General features: G+C 62.0%; 1 protein-coding gene across 2 annotated transcripts in view; it reads right to left on the reverse strand.

Moving 5' to 3' along the window:
• Nucleotides 1–702: 702 nt before the first annotated feature.
• The window catches only part of PAK4 (p21 (RAC1) activated kinase 4), a 33437-nt gene continuing 18433 nt past the window's right edge, over nucleotides 703–15706 (reverse strand). The window contains exons 2-10 of one of the 2 annotated variants that reach the window (XM_040976339.1): nucleotides 9685–9758; nucleotides 8224–8480; nucleotides 5872–6330; nucleotides 5227–5688; nucleotides 4197–4330; nucleotides 3976–4102; nucleotides 3003–3128; nucleotides 2160–2294; nucleotides 703–1757 (exon numbers count right to left, since the gene is read on the reverse strand). In XM_040976339.1, coding sequence (XP_040832273.1) covers nucleotides 1602–1757; nucleotides 2160–2294; nucleotides 3003–3128; nucleotides 3976–4102; nucleotides 4197–4330; nucleotides 5227–5688; nucleotides 5872–6330; nucleotides 8224–8427 — 1803 coding nt within the window. In that variant the 5' untranslated portion in view covers nucleotides 8428–8480; nucleotides 9685–9758 and the 3' untranslated portion in view covers nucleotides 703–1601. Of the gene's footprint in view, nucleotides 1758–2159; nucleotides 2295–3002; nucleotides 3129–3975; nucleotides 4103–4196; nucleotides 4331–5226; nucleotides 5689–5871; nucleotides 6797–8223; nucleotides 8481–9684; nucleotides 9759–15706 lie in introns of those variants that run through there. The other variant, XM_040976338.1, reaches the window with a different exon arrangement.

The raw sequence follows: 15706 nt of genomic DNA on the forward strand, positions 1-15706 counted from the left end.
TAACTAGAGACCCACCTGAGCTGCCCTTGGGCATGGTGCTGTGGGGTCCCATGCATGCAACAGCCTGTGCTGGGAGCAGGGCAAGGGCCCGATACACTTCCTTCTGACTCGATGGTGGAGAATCCCTGCGGATGCGCTGGACATGCACAACCCGTGCATGGGTACTGGCAAGCCCCTCTCCCTCTGGGGCTAAAGGATCCCTTCTTGGGGGGTGAGGGGGGTCATTCTGTTCTCTTCCTGCTCCCTTTCTTTTATCACCAATTTTGGCATCTCGTCCCATCCCACCCCCAATACAGCCACTCCAGCTCGGCCTCCAAGTGTCCCTACACAGCTACTGTTGTTCGGGTCAGTGACGGTCTGCCCAGGTGAGTATCTGACACAGGCCCACGTGGCTGGGGGCAGAGGCCCTTCCTGCTGGCAGCCTGGGCAGTTCCACTTGCCAGGGTCAGCTCCCACCCACAGAATGAGACAAATGTGCCGAATTTCCAGGAAACTAGAGGTTTGGCCAACTGGCTTGTCTAGTCTAAGGACTGTGGCCCAATTGGCTGCTTCTGTCCCTGCCCGTCCCAGGGAGTGGGGGGTGGGCACTACCTGCCCACGGTATCTGTCTCACCAGACCCTGGCGGGGATTGGGCTGTCAGTGCCCCCTGCCTAAGAGCTCTCAGGTGGGCAGGGCCTCTCTCCACCACACACAGCCACACCAAACAAGAAAAAGTTTTAATTGTAAAACTAGCACAGGAGGGAATAGGGGAGGGGAAAGGGAGGGTGGCCAGGGCAGGAACCCAGTTTTCCAGGCAGGGGCTCTGTCCCGCTGCCACCCAGCACAAGGGGACCATCCATCCCCACGGGAGGAGGGTGTGAGTGTTATAAAACAATATAAATAGACTTCTAGAAAAGAGGTGGCACTGTCTGGGTGCAGTAGTCATTGGCTACAGGGGCTTGGCTGGGCGGAGGCCCTAACCTGTCCCTCCATCAAGCCAGACGGGCACAGAGGGCTGGGGAGAAGGCCACGCGTCAGACATTCATGATCGGCCCCCACAGTGGCTCAGGGGGTGGGGTGTGGGGGGTCGGGCCAGGTCTCAGACACGCCCACCTCACGGGCTGGTGGGCAGAGGAGCTGCCTCCCCACCCCACATGCACACACGTGTGCACACAGCATACACACAGTGTACAGACATGTACTCACTAGTGTATACACACAGATATACTGGTGTGCACACGTGAACACTGCTGTATGCGCGCGCGCACACACACACACACACACACACACACACACACACACACGCCTCATTCCTAGTGTTCCTGCAGCCCCCCGCGACCCTGTGGCGGGGTTCCAGTGGTGGTGGGCCGCCAGTCCTTCCTCGGCCAGGAGAATGCGGGCAGGGCCTGTCCCGGGAGGCAGGGGTCCTGAGGGCCTCATTTGCTCCAGGAGGCCCTGTAGTTTTTGCAAAGTCACAAAATGAAAACCAGAGTTCAGTAGTGGGGTCCCCATGGCCCCCCTGCAAACGCCCCAGGCAGGGAGGTGCGGGGCTGCCCCCCGCTGGCCTCTGGTGGGGCAGTGTGACCCCAGGGGCTCTTTGGTTCGGCCCAGGTGCCAGGCCTCATCTGTTGCGGTTCTGGCGCATGAGGGGCACGATGCTGGAGGGCGGCCCAGCCTTGGTCAGGAACGGGTGCTTGAGTAGCTCAGCTGCTGTGGCCCGCTGCGCTGGGTCGCGCACCAACAGACGGTCCAGGAAGCCCTTGAGGGACGGCGACACCTGTGGGGCAGGCAGGGGACAGTCAGTGGGACAGGAGGCAGCACGCCCTCTTCCATCAGCCGAGCTGGTGGCAGCCACTTCCCAGATAGGAACAAGGAGGTCACAGCTGTCTATAGTGTGGCCCAGGGCTGGCAGTAAACATGAAGACAACCCCAACCCTGGCCTATTTCCTCCCCATTGGGCAGGACTGTGAAGGCGCCGGAGGCACCCTTGCCCACCAGGCGACTGCTGGCCAGGAAGACCCTGTCCCGGCCTCACCATATGCCTGCAGCCAGGCCAGCCTAGGCCTGGGTGTGTGGGTGGCAGCAATGGCCCAGGAAACACTGTATGCTCAGGTTTTGGGTTCAGTCCCACACCCCCCACTCCACTCCCTGGCAGCGCCCCCTGCAGGACAGGGCCCACCTTGTGCAGGTTCTTAAGCCGGGGTGGCAGGTTGTCCCGAATCATCTTCATGGCTTTGAGGGGGGGCTCATTGAAGTAGGGGGGCTCCCCATCCACCATCTCGATCACCATTACGCCCAGTGACCAGATGTCCACCTGTGGGGGGCAGGGAGGGAAGGCCTCAGGTTTGGCTTTGCCTCCTCGAGGCTTGGGGAGGGTGCTGTCCCCCCTCCCACGCTGGGGTCCCCTCTGGGGAAACCTCCTCCAGCCCTCAGGCCATGGGCATGTAGCCCCTGCAGTGGTCAGGGGACACAGTGACCAGTTCAGGAACCAGCACAGGATCCATGCTGAGCCCATCAGTCAACTCTGCAGAGACACGTCCTCGAGTTGCCAGGGGTCACCTCGGATCCTGCCGGGGAACACCTGCTGCAGTGAAATGGGGTGCAGGAGGGCACCAGCTGAATTTGGAACCCGTCCTTCAGACAGTCGCAGTTCCAGGGACCGAGCTTCCACGCAGAAAGCCTGTACCACACTATCCCCTCAGGCTCTCACACCTGCCTGCTTGCCTAGTGTGATGCCCCCTGTCCTGATGGGCTCCGGTTTTATAGTGGTGCTGAGGGAGGGGGTAAGGGCGGGTGGCTGGGGTGGGTGGAGTCTGTGGCCTTTGCCCCTTCTCAGCACTGCACAGCATCCCTGGGTGGAAATCCTGCCTCTGAGTGGCCACCTTCCTGGCCCTGACAGGGCAGGGCAGCCCTTGCTTGAAAACACCTGCAACAGTATCATAGGCCATCGTGGCCACGGCCTGTTCACTTGTGGTCTCTGGGCCAGGCAGCTGGGCTGGTCCTGAGCTGCCGGGACACTCACCTCTGGCCCATACGGCAGGCGGGAGATGAGTTCTGGGGCCATCCAATAAGGGGTGCCGACCAGGGACTTCCTCCGTGGCACTTCCTTGCTCACCTGGGCACAGAACCCGAAGTCTGACAGCTTCACCTGCAGCGGGGCAGAGGCGGCGGGCTCAGAGGGCTGGCCCAGGGTGGAGGGTGGGCAGCTGTCTACTTGCCTCATGCCTGGGGCTCACACACACAGGCTCCATGGAGCAGCTGGAGGTCAGGCTGGCCCATGGCCAGACCACTGAGCAATTCCCTCACTTGCCCCTGCCCCGGCGGGGCATAGGTCACGAGGGGGCAGCTGGAGTCCTGGGCCCTGCTCCCTGGAGGCAGGGGTCTTTAGGCCCAAGCTGGGAGCACAGGCCCCTGCCTTGCTCAGCTGGCATTTAGGGCTCACACTGTGGCCTTCGGACTCTTGGGGCTGCGCCGCCGGCCCCCCCTGCAGCCATGCCTTGGGGTCTCACAGGCTGCTTTCTCCCTCTGCCACCCCGTCAACTCCTCTGGTTGGGGGGAGGCCCCAGCCTGCCTGGACCCCACCCAGGGCCTTCCCCATAGAACCTACATCCTCCTGGGTCAGAAACAGACTCCTGGGCACTGTGCAGTTCATCCTTGGCCCCAGACTCAGAATCTCTGTCCAAAACATGGGAGACAGGCCCAGAGCCACCTGGGGTGCTAGGCTGGGAGCTGGTTTTCATGGAGGGAGAAGCCTGTCCCTTCGGGTCAGGCCTGGACTACAGTTCCCAGCATCCTGTATCAATGGCAAATCCCTCACACCCTAGCAGCACCAATGCAACCCCTGGTGACCTGGGCCCTTGCTCATGCGACCGCAGGAGAGCAACTGCCCATTGCCCCAGCCACTCACTCACTGGGCTCAGCACCTCCCTTTGCAGGGGAGGGCAGTGGGGAGAGGCTGGGAGGCCTGAGTGTCCGCCTGCCCTCTGCTTCCTCACCCTGCCGTCGTGCGTGAGCAGGATTGAGTCACTCTTGATGTCCCGGTGGATGACACCCTGGGCGTGGAGCACGGACAAGGCCTGCAGCACGGCCAGGCACACGGCCGCAATCTGCTCCTCGTTCATCCTGCATGGTGGTGACAGGGGGAACAGCTGGGCAGAAAGGCCCCGCACCAGTCCTGGGAGACCCAGCCCCACCCCAGGGAGCAGCCGGGCGGTACCTAGTATGGGTGACGATGTCAGTGAGGGCCCCGCCCTCCAGGAACTCCATCACCACCCAGAGCTCGTCGCCCACCAGGTAGCTGTTGTACATCTCCACCACGTTCTCGTGCTGGTAGTCACGCATGATCACCACCTGGCCATGGGTGCAGGCCAGCTCAGCCAGGCCTCCCGCCTCCCTCTCCAGCCCAGGCCCGCTTCTATCCCCAGCCCTGGCTCACCCTGGACTGCCTCCCTGCACCCCCAAAAGCAGGGCTGAGTTCCAAGTCAGCCTGAGGTCTCCAACGATGTGTTCTGACCCTAACCTCAAGCGAGGCCTAGCCTGGTCTCTGAGTGACCCCAGGCTGGTGATGGGAGAAGGAAGAAGGGAGGAATTGGAGCACGGAGTGGAGGAAAGATGGAGAAGCAGGTGCTGGGTGAGGTTAAAGGGTATAAATAAGGTAGGTAGAGGAGGAGACAGAATTTCAGGTGTGAGAAGGACCTGCTAGGGAGGCTGGGGGAGTGGGGCACGCTGTGCAGACGCCTGTGGCACAAAACTGGGCACTGTGGCATAGGCAGCAGGCTGAGACAGGAAGGAGGAACTGGCACTGGGGATACTCCTCACACCACCTTCCCTGGGGAATGAGCCAAGGTCTACCTCTGGAACAAGTTCCCTAGCACCGGAGCTGCACAAAGCCAAGATGGAGACCAGGGGAAGGTAGGCAGGACCTTGTCCTGAGGGTGCCAGGGAGCAGAACGGGCAGGCCCAGCTGCTAGGAAGAGTCCCAGGCTGTTGGGTGGGGGATGTTGGGTGATGTCCGACAAGAGGGGAGAAGATGGGGCTGGAGGTAGGGGGACCGGGGAGTTGTGGCTCTGGCCTAAGGATGGGGGAATCAGGAGGAAAGAGTCCCCAAGGGAGAATCCTGGGTTGATACTTAGGGAGAGGCAGGCCTGGGGACAGAGATGTGTGGTGGGCAGAAGCAGGAACCCTAAGCATGGGCAGAGATGGCCAGGGTGGAGGGGGCCCAGCCCAGCCCGGGGCAGCCTGTCCACCTCATTGAAGAGCAGCTCGCGCCGCTGCTGCTTGCGCAGGTCCATCTTCTTGACGGCCACCAGCTTGCCGGAACTGCGCACGGTGGCGATGCACACGATGCCCGTGGAGCCCTCTCCAATCTTGATGAAGTTGTCCAGGTAGGAGCGGGGGTCCCCAGGGTCCACCACCAGCTGCAAGGCTGCCCTGAACTGCTCATGGGACACTCGCTGTGGCTCACGCTGTGGCGAACGGGGGCCAGGAGGACCAGAGGGGCCTGGGGGGCCTGGGGCTGGCAGGACAGCGGGCACAGAGGGGGCGGCAGGGGTGCGGGCCGGAGGGGCCAACTGGGGCTCGGAAGCGTGGGGACCCAACACTCCAGGGCTAGGGGGGCCGCGGGCGCGGGTGGGAGGTCGGGAGGAGGACTGGGGGACTGCGCGACCACCTGAGGATGGCCCATTAGGGGCCATATCACGAGACTCTCCCTGCAACAGAAGAGAGAGGTGGCTGTGAGTGGAGGGCAGGGCTCAGCTCTGCTCCCCGAGCCAGGGCACAGACACATGGGTGGTGGGGATGAGAGACACACGCAGGGCCGGGTGTGGGCAGGAGCTGGTGGGTGAGAATCAGGGAAAGGAATTGGAGTGGGAAGGGAAGGGACTATTTATTACCTGGGCACCTCGGGATGGGTGGTCCGTGTCGGCCCGGGGATATGTGTTAAAGGGCCGGCCAGCTGCCAGCTTTGATCCGCTGGCCACAGGGGCAGGCTGAGGGGTGCCAACATCAGGCCCAGAGAGGGGGCGTTTGTCCCGGGAGGACTCCTGGGGTCCCCCTGAGCCCTCCTTGGAAGCCTTGGGCCTCTTCTCTGGCCCCGCCCGCCGCCTGTCACCGCTGCCGCCCCCTGCCTCACTGCGGCCGGGTGCCCGGCCTCGGCCACCCGCCTTCTCTGGGCCCGCTGGCACCCCCGTGGCCCTCTCGTCTGGCACCCCATTCTCCTGGCGGGCACGGGCAGGCAGTGGTGGGCTGTCTCTCCGCAGGGAGTTGGAGCGTGTCACCGACATGTTCTCGAACTCATCCAGCAGCAGCGTGAGGGCCCCATCCTTGGCACCTTTGCTGCCCCGCACGATGGTCTGGGGTCCCGGGCAATGGCGGGGTGGGGGCCGAGCAAGGAGGGGGACACAGGACGTGCATCCAAGACACAGGGACAGGACAATACAACACACACAAAGACAAGACAGAGACACAATGAAGCAATGCCATGGAGTGATGATGGGCTGGGCAGGGGGTGGGGGAGCAGCACCAAGGGGACCTCTGCAGCCCCTTCCCCACCACGATGGCTGCAGGAGGGGAGCCAGGCTGTTGCCCTGCCCTGTGGGATGGAGGTTGGGAGAGAAGTCCCCAATCACTAGCCCTGAGTAACTACAGAGCACATGATTCCGGGGCCAGGCTTCCTCCCCGTAGGCTGCCAGGGTTTCACCCCCAAGCCACGCTCTCTGCCCTCCTGGTGGAAGAGGGTTGGGTCCAGGGAGACAGGAAGGCCTAGCCCAAGGCATGTGATGGCGACTACCTGCTTCCCCGTCCCTGTTCAGCCACAGCCGCCAGGGCTCTCACCCCCTCAGTTCTAGGCGTGAGCCTCCCCACTGCTTTGAACTGGCCAGTCCCACTGCCTGGAGCGTCACCTCCAGCCTGGCGTCCCCCAGGCTCCCTCCCTGCCCTCCTGCAGATCTCTGCAGCCTCTGGCGCATCCCATCCCTTTTCCTCCAGTGCGTAACGCTGCCAACACAGAGCCCACGTGCTGGGAGGGCAGCCTTTTGCACCTGCTCCACCCATGCCTAGAACAGTGCCTGGCGCACTGAAGGTGCCAGGGAGTAGGCTGAGCGGAGAAGAGGAAACCTGCAGGCAGAAGCCAAGGGCTGCCCAGGAAACCAGGGGCTGTGCCCTCCTGAGTGTGGGCCGCCAGCTGGGAAGCCTCAGAAGTGAGCCGTGCACATGTGCAGTGCACAAGTGGCCTTTGGGCCTGAGGGCTCTCTCAGAGAGGAGCAGCCAAGGTAAGCCAGCACCTCAGCCCCTGTGGGCAGCAGGACGCGAGGCACCCTCTAACACGCTGCCCCTTCCTTCTGGCTGGGAGCTGAGGCGGGTGGCATGGGCAGCTGCCAGGGGGTTCCAGCTGGGTCATCCGAGAAGTCCAAACCCTGTGTGAGGATATGAAGTCTCCAGCTTTTTAAGCAGTGGCCAAGTCAAGTATTCCAGAGCCTGCAGGGATCGCCAGACTGAATGTGGACAGCACTGTCTGTGGTCAACTCCCTGGCCTCCCTGCTGGGCTTGGGCTGGGCACAGGAGGTACCACTGAGTCAGTGTGCAGAGGGGCACACCCATCCCCACCCCGAGAGAAACAGCTTGCTGGCTCCCCGGGCCGTCTTCAGTATTCCCACAGCCCTGGGGGCAAGGTCCAACCCCAAGCTTAGGCAGCCATGGCACTGGGAGGTGGCATGGGGTGAGGAGCATGGCCTGGGAAACAAGGCTCCGCTCTGGTCCCGGTACCTGGCTCAGGGAGAAGTACACCTCCAGTGTTCCTGGGAGTCATCTCCCCAGCGCTGAGCCCAGCTCCTCGACCCTCAGAGCCCTAGGGTCCACCTGAGGTCTCCCCTCTCTCTAGGAAGCTTGCCTGGATCTGGCCTGGCTCTAGTGCCTCTTCTGGGCTCCCCGACCCCAGCCCTGTCAGGAGATAGGTGTCCACTGCTGACAGGAAGGTCCTGAGCACAGGGATGTGGCACAGGGCTGGACACAGGGCACAGGGCAGGGCTGGAGGGGACACTGCTAGGTGAGCCTGGGCAACTGGGCCTGGGGAACAGTGGGTACAGAGGTAGTGCCGGCCCAGACCTGAGGAGGGGAGTTGGGGCTGAAGTGTGGGGAGATCAGTATAGAGGGGGACTGCCCTTGGTGGGGGTCAAGCATGGGGTTATAGGCTGGGGGTGCTCTGGGGGTCAGTGCAGGCCAGGGGAGCAGTGGACAGTGGGGCATACCTTGGGGGCACCTGGCTGAATGGAGGTGATGCAGGCAGGGTCGATGAGGGGCTTGGGCCTGCGGGCCGACTCCTCAATGAGGCTCTGCCACTGGCGTGGCAGCCCCGTAAACTTCTGTTCATGTTGGTCGAAGCCCGTGTGCACACGGTGCTCGAAGTTGGATGGCGCCGAGATCTCCACCCGCTTCTTCCTTTTCCCGAACATGGTGCCAGGACCCCGGAACCCTGAAGGCTGAGGCCTGGGCTCCGACCTGGGGCCTGCTGTGGGGAAGCAGGGGTTACTGGCCTGTGGACACTTGCCCACTCATCTCCCTCCTTCCCTCTGCCCATCCAAGCCTGTCTTCCACCCAGACCAGTCAGAGGCAGCAGCCTCCTCCCAGGTCCTCGGTCCACCTGTTCCTCCTGTGAACACTGGGTCAGGTCCCATCCTCCTCTGCTCACAGCCCTCCCCTGGCCCCTGAGGACCCTGAGCATCTGCTGTCACCCCATCCTTCCCTCCTTACCTCCCACAGTGGCTTTCACCCACGGCCCACGCCCCCTTCAGCTGGCCGAACACTAGGGAATCCTTTCCGAGCACAGCAAGTAAGATGACCCACAATTCGTCCCTCCATCCCTGCATCCCAAGCCAGTGGGCGTCCCTGGTAGGAGCCAGCTGTGGGCCTGCACTTGCCAGCCTAGCACAGACCCCATCACTAGTCCATCTGTGTCATTGGCCAGGCCCTGGCCCATCACACTGCTGGTGCTCAGTGTTCAGTTCTGGCTAGCTCCTCCCGCCCCACCCCTTGCTCCAGAACACCACCAGATCCTCAGAGCCTCACTCAACAAGCAGTTATTGAGCCCCTGTCACATGCAGTCCATCCATGCAGGCACCCGCCCTGCCACACTGCTGGGTCAGGCACTCGCACAGCACAGGCCCAGAGTACATGTTCAACAGAAGCTGATAAAGGAGGCAGGGCACTGGAGCTGGGGGTGCAGGGTAAAGCTGCTGCCTGAGACACTAGCGTCTCAGACAAGCATCAGTTCAAGCTCCACTCCCGACGCAGCTCTGTCCCAATGCCCCTGGGAAAGCAGGGGAAGATAGTCCAAGTTCTTGGGCCCCTGCCACCCATGGGGGAGACTCAGTTGGAGTTCCCAGCTCTTTGCCTGAGCCTGGTCCAGCCTGGCTGTTGCAGCCATTTGGGAAGCAAACCAGCAGACACATCTCTCCATGACTCTTGCAAATAAAGAAAGTTTAACCAAGGAGGTCAGTCGTAGGGGTGGTGTGTGGATGGTGCGGTCCCATGGGGAGCCCAGAAAAACAACCCAAAGGCTGACAGATGACTCCAGCAACAACCTCTCTCTGCCTCTGACCCCCTGACCCAGACGGACCCACCCTGGGCCCCAGTGGGTGCAGGCAGATCATTGGCACGGTTCCCAGGAGGGCTCCCCTGTGGGTGGCCCCAGCCCTGCTGTCCCTGTGCACCTGGTTGGATGCTGGCTGGGCTGGAGGTGCCCTCAGGCAGGTGAAGGCTCCTCTGCGGGCTTCCGGTGACTCATCTGTGAAACAGGAAGAAAAGGTGTTTTCACTCATTCTTCTTCCCCGGAGTGCGCCCCAGGGCCTACCTCCTCTGAGGGCCCCACAGCCCTGCCCCCAGCTGACAGCAGGAGGGGACAGAAAGGCTGCCCAGGAGAGGGCTAGAGGCCTGGGTCAATGTGCTGGGGGTGGGGGGTGCTGGTCTCAAGTGCCTGGTATGATGCCTGGCACAGGGCTGACAGCCAGTTGACCTGGCATGAGGACCCCCATGCTGCAACTGGCATTCCCCTATTAGTTCCCTTCCTGCAGGAACAGCCCAGGGAGGCTGCGGCCAGCTCCAACCCAGAGGCAGGCCCATCCACAGGCGGGCAGCCAGCCAGGGGACAGGTTTGGCAGCGGTGGCCCGTGGGAGGATGGTAGGAACCAGCAGCCAACCTGTCTCAACTGGTCCCAAGAGGCCAGAGGGTGGTCAGAGCCGGGCCTGGCCAGACCTCCCCAACTGGCCCAGTTTCCCTGTCTGCCCTGGGGCTCAGAGTGTTTGTGTGTGGGCTGGCAGTCAGCCTGAACACTGTCCATCCCCCTTCAGGGAATCCATCTGGGCCCAGCAGGTGGTCCTGGCCTGCTCTGTCACCTGCCTCCAGCTTTCAGATCCTAGGGACACCCCTGCAACCCATAGTTCCTGCTTCCCCAGCTTCCTGCTCCGATGCTGCGGCTCTGTGCCCCATGTCCACTCTCTGGTCTTCTGTGTGCCCAGTCCCACTGCTCACCTTGAACACAGGATCCTGCCCATCGGTTCCCTCCTCCCACCACACGGGGGCACTAGAGCTGCTCCTAGGGCCTCTGCAGAAACGGGAGGGTGGGAGGAGCTCGGACTCATCCAGGTGGGACTGGAGGTGCAGTCTGCCCAGTAAAGGCTCCGTGAGTCCCCAAGCCACCCTGGCCCCCTGGAGCATGTGGCCCACCCTGCAGGGGAAGGGGGTGGAAGGACACACCTCCGGATATTTGCCAGGGCCGCCCCTTTCCTCTGGGCACCACACAGAGGACTGGACAAACAGAGGAACTGGTCGTGTTTATAATGACTAGGCTGGAGCCCCACCCAGGTCCCGCCCAGGCTGCGGTAAACCCTCCAGCTCCCTGACCAGAAACTGCTGCAGGCCAGAGCCAGAGGTGGGCCTGGGGGAGGGAGAGAGACTGCTGGACCGGCCAGGGCCCGCCAGGATGCAGGCCAGGGGCGGGGTACTCCCACTGCAGTAGGCAACTCGCACTCAGCTCGGCCTTGTGTCTGCATTGGGGAGCTCCGGGTAAGCAGCCCAGCCTCCCCGACCTGCTCCTTGTGCTCCAGTCTCCCCCTCTGCTAAAAGAGAAGGCAGCTGCTACTTTTTGGAGCTTTTTTTTTTGTTTTTTTTTTTAACCAGGTGTCCCAGAAGACATAGACACTGATGACTGGCACAGAAAGACGTGCTCAATGTCACCATTAAAAAGCCACAGTGTCACCAAGTAGGTGCCACCCTCTAGTCCTTCACTCCTTAAGCCCACAGTGCACTTGCCAGGAGTCCAGCTGGGGGGCCAAGTGGACCGTCCACTCTAGGGGATAGTGACCCACCGGCTCTCGGAGTTGGCAGCAGTGGCATCTGTGGGCAGCAGTGGGGGCTGGGCTCTACTCTGTGGGCAAGTCCATCTTTGGCGCATACCCAACCTTCGGGCAGGTGTCGTGACCCCAAATCCTAGATGGCAAAGCCTTGGTCCATCCAGGGTACCCCGCTAAGGAGAGGACTGGAGCTCAGCTGCCTGACCGGTCTCACTGTCATCCTGGTCATCCTCCTCCCTTCCCCTACCCCAGCGTCTGCCAGGCCAAGCCCTGTCTTTCCTCTTCCGTTCGGGCCTTCCAGAGGCTCCCTTTCTGTGCCCCCCCACAGCCCTCTGACATGGCCAGCCACCAGGATGGCCAGCAGAGCAGTTCATGGACTCCCTGCAGTCCAGTGGGAGTCACTGTCCTGACCCCCAGCTTGAACATGTGCGTCCTGACAAAGGCCACTAGCTGGAGGTATCTGGGATGACAGTCAACCACTCCTTACACCCTACAGTGGCCTCCCCAAGCCCACCCGCGGCCCCTGAGTCCCACGGGCCTCCCTCTGGGCTACTTTGGTTCCCACCTCAGGGCCTTCGAACTCTCCGGCCGCTCATGTGCATGTGGCTCCCTCCTCCCTGCCTTGCTGTTCCAGTTTCATCACCTCTTCACCCCTTCCTCCCAGTCACTCTTGCTGCAATGTGCCAGTGTGTGCGCCCTGGGCCCCGGGACACGGGGGAATCATGCCCGGGTCTCTGCCGGCTACCTGGTGGGCGTGACCTAGAGCTTGTCTGCCCCGTCTAGGTCTAGGGTGTGACCTTCAACCCTGTATGTAGAATGTGACCTCTGATATGATTGGAAGGTAACAGGATTAGGCATGCCTTTCATCCAATCACAGTGTCATTGTTGGGTGAATGGATTACCTGAAAATGCCCTCTTACTCTCCCTTTTCTTAGACCTTTATAAACCTGGAACTTGGGCTGAATAAACACACATTCCTAACCTGCTTGTCTCCGGTGGTCTAAGTCCCGAGCGGGACAGAGCAGGGGAAGTGGCTGGTCACAGCCACCCTACCACATTTACCAGGATGATCCCTATACCAGGATGGGCATACAGACTGCACCCTACTCGCCCTCCGCCATGGTCTCTGCCTCCCAGCCCAGGAAGGCACCTCTGGTCGCAGATCACCCCACCTTCTGGGCTGGTGTTTGGACCTTATGGGTAGGCTCCTCACACTGCTCCCCCACACCCCGCTCCCATCCACACTTCTCTTGGGCTTTGATCTAGTTCCCCAGAGAGCCCCCCAGGCTATGGGACTGCCACATCCAGCACCCTCCTTGGCAGATACACACACATGCACACCGCCTCCTGAGGGCTGACTGTCTGCAGACCAGCCTCCAGTCACCAAGGAGGTGCGTTAGGAAAGCTGCCAGGTGTGCAGGCTAAATGGGGCTGCAGGGAGCAGACAGGTGTCAGGGGGGTAACAGGGCAGGTCAGGAGGGCCCTCAAGGGTTGCGGGGGAGGCCTACAACATTGCCCTGGAGTGGGATGGACCCACAGAGGCTGGGAGGTGGGGGTTTGGGGGGGACAGAGAGCCATGACCTGACTCCGGCATGTCCACACCCCCAGGAGCTGCAGAGACAGAGGCAGGTAGGCTCCGGGCAGGCTCTGAAGGTCCTGGCTGGGCAGGGCTAGCAGAGGACTTCCCGGGTAGCTGGGGCTCAGCCAAGCAGCCCCAGGACCTGGCACAGGCTGTTCCAGGGGCCTTCTCTCCAGGGCCCATGGCAGCACCCGGCGCAGGATGCTCTGAACAGGCGCTGTCCTCACAGCCACCTCTGCCTGCATGGTGGGAGTGGAGGATGGGCACCAGGTCTCCAAAGCACCTACCTGGCCCCACAGAGAAGGCCTTGTCGACTCCCTAGCCCCCATCCCAGAATAAGGACCCCAGACAGGCACACTGGGTAGGAACAGGGCGGAGAGTCCCAGGAAGAAGGGAGTGTCCAGAAACAACACACCAACACGGAACCCTGCCAGGCTGGCCCTGGGCTCAAACACTGTTGCCAGCCTGGTCAGGCCTGGCCACCTCATGTACCCGCTGCCCTGTTGCTGTGATCACTCCTGCCATGTGGGCCTTCTCCTTCTGTGCTGGCCTCAGGGCCTTAAAACCTCTGCTTTCCTTCACTGCTCACCCTCATGGAGGCCAGCCCTGGGCCCCCACAGCAAGAGCCCCTCGGCTTCCTGCCTCTGCCCTGGCTGGGCACCGCAACCCCGCTGGCCTCCCTCCTTTCACCCCAGGAGGAGGCAGCTGTTGCTGGACCCTTGCCACCTCGCAAGGCCGGGTATACAGCAGGTGCTTAGTGGAACAAAGCCACTGCTGATGAGACACAGGAGCGGGAGGAAAATACGGCAGAGGCAGGCCTGAGTCCCCAAGGCCTGGCCCTCACTGCCTCATGTCTGACTCTGAGGTCTGAGAGGGACTGAGTGATTTAGCAAACAGCCTGGTGTGCCCCAAGCACTGCCACCAGTGCCTGGCGGCAGGGAGGCCACCCAGCCACGTGGCCCAGGCTGGCTGGAGGAAGTGGCCACTACTTCCACTACTTCTGGTTTGGCTACTGGCAAGAGGCAAATCCAAGGGCACACCTCTAGAGAACCAGCAGTCCCCTTTAAAGGACAGATGGGTTGATGGGTGGCGGGGTGCGTCCTGGCCTTGGGCAGCCATCCTGCGAAATCCTTTGGTGCGGGTTCGGTGCAAGCCAGGGCCCTCGGCCTGCGTTCTGAAACACATCCTCCCTCACCTTCTGACCCCTCTGCCTCCCTCAAATTGCTAGGTCCTCACCTCCTTGGGGCCATCTGTGCCAGCTGCAATTTTACACTGGTCTGTGTGGTTGTTTCATTATGATCTGTGTCTGCCAACGGATGAACAGGCCCTCGAGGACAGGGCCTGTCTCTCCTGGCCACTGCCACGTCCCCACTCTGGGTCCTCACCACAGGCCAGCTGCAGGTCACAGAGTGAAGGAACAAGTCAAGGCCCTGCCCCCGCTGTCCCAGTGAGTCTTCCTCTCATGTGCTGGGATGGGGCGCCCCTCTCACCGAGCAGGAGCCCCCTGAGGGCCAGACCAAGGGATGCCTTTGCCATCTGTGCTCCCAGCGCTATCCAATGAGGAGGCACAGCCCAGAGTGTGCTTCGTGAGGAGATGGCTCCCTTACACAGCTGTCCCAGGATGGCCCCAGCACCTTTCCCCCTGGAGGCCAGGGCTCCTCTGGCAGCCTCTCCATGTGGCCAGGCACAACAGGGCACTGTTGGTGCCCCTCACCCTCGGGGTGGGAGTGGAGTTCACATCAAGGTGCGTGGGTGGGCCTACCAGGGCGGGCCAGCAGATCAGCTTCTACTCAGGCCCCCCTGAGGCCAGGCAGACGGGGTAATGAGGCAGAAGAGTGGCTGTGGGGCCCCTCCCTGGGCCTGGAACCCATGCCTTCACACTGCCCATCACCCTACCACCTACCAACAGCAGATGGAGGGAGATAGGCCATGTTGTAACCGATGCCACAACACACGCTTCCCCTCTCCCACAGACCCCAGCCTGTGGTGCAGACGGCCCTCACTGCGTGGTGCACACTTGCTGCACACCCACATGCTCCAGTTCCACGGCCAGCCTGAGACCCCGCAGCTCTTCTCCACCCACAAAGTCCTGGATACTTGGGGCGGCAGTAGGGGTCTGGGAGCAGGTACCAGGAGTCAATACCCCATATACTGTAGGTCTGGAGCTTCAGTCCCTGCTTCCAGGAAATGGGTACCAGCAGGTCATGCCAGGAGACCTGGCTAGAGGCCTCTGTGGGCAGGAGGGAGTGTGGAAGGAGGGCTGGGCAATGGGGAGTCCTGGGACCCACAAACTGCCCCGAAACGTGGGGACTCTAGACAGAGACTCACAGCCACATCACAAGTGACTCAGCCATCCTCGGAGACATTAACCCATCCCAGGATGGCCCGGCCACCAGAGACACACTTGCAACACAAAGACAGACTACAAAACTCACACAACCCGGGCCATAAGAATCCAGAGTGCCCACAACCCCACAGCACTGTGGGTCAGCAGATCCCAGCACACACTCCCACGGAGAGGTACCCACCCGGGGCCAGTCCCAGGCACACAGCACACATGGCAATGCCAGGATCCCGACTCCAGCCCCAAGAAAGGTGTGGCCCTCACATGTGCTCATGTGGGTTCCTTGGACCAGCTGCAGGTCTGTCCCCCTCCCAGTCTGGCGCTCGTGCTGGGCGCCTGACCAGCTCACCTCCACCATCTTCCCGATTTCCTGAGGGGCAGGGAGGCGTCCAGCTGCAAGAGCAGTAAGTTGGAATGGGCTGAGCTCTGGCTTAAGGGCAAGGCAGCCCTGCTTCAGCAG

The sequence above is a fragment of the Ochotona curzoniae genome, unplaced genomic scaffold (assembly GCF_017591425.1).
Source record: "Ochotona curzoniae isolate NIBS_2020 unplaced genomic scaffold, NIBS_Ocur_1.0 contig_2699, whole genome shotgun sequence".
Taxonomy (NCBI): Eukaryota; Metazoa; Chordata; class Mammalia; order Lagomorpha; family Ochotonidae; genus Ochotona; species Ochotona curzoniae.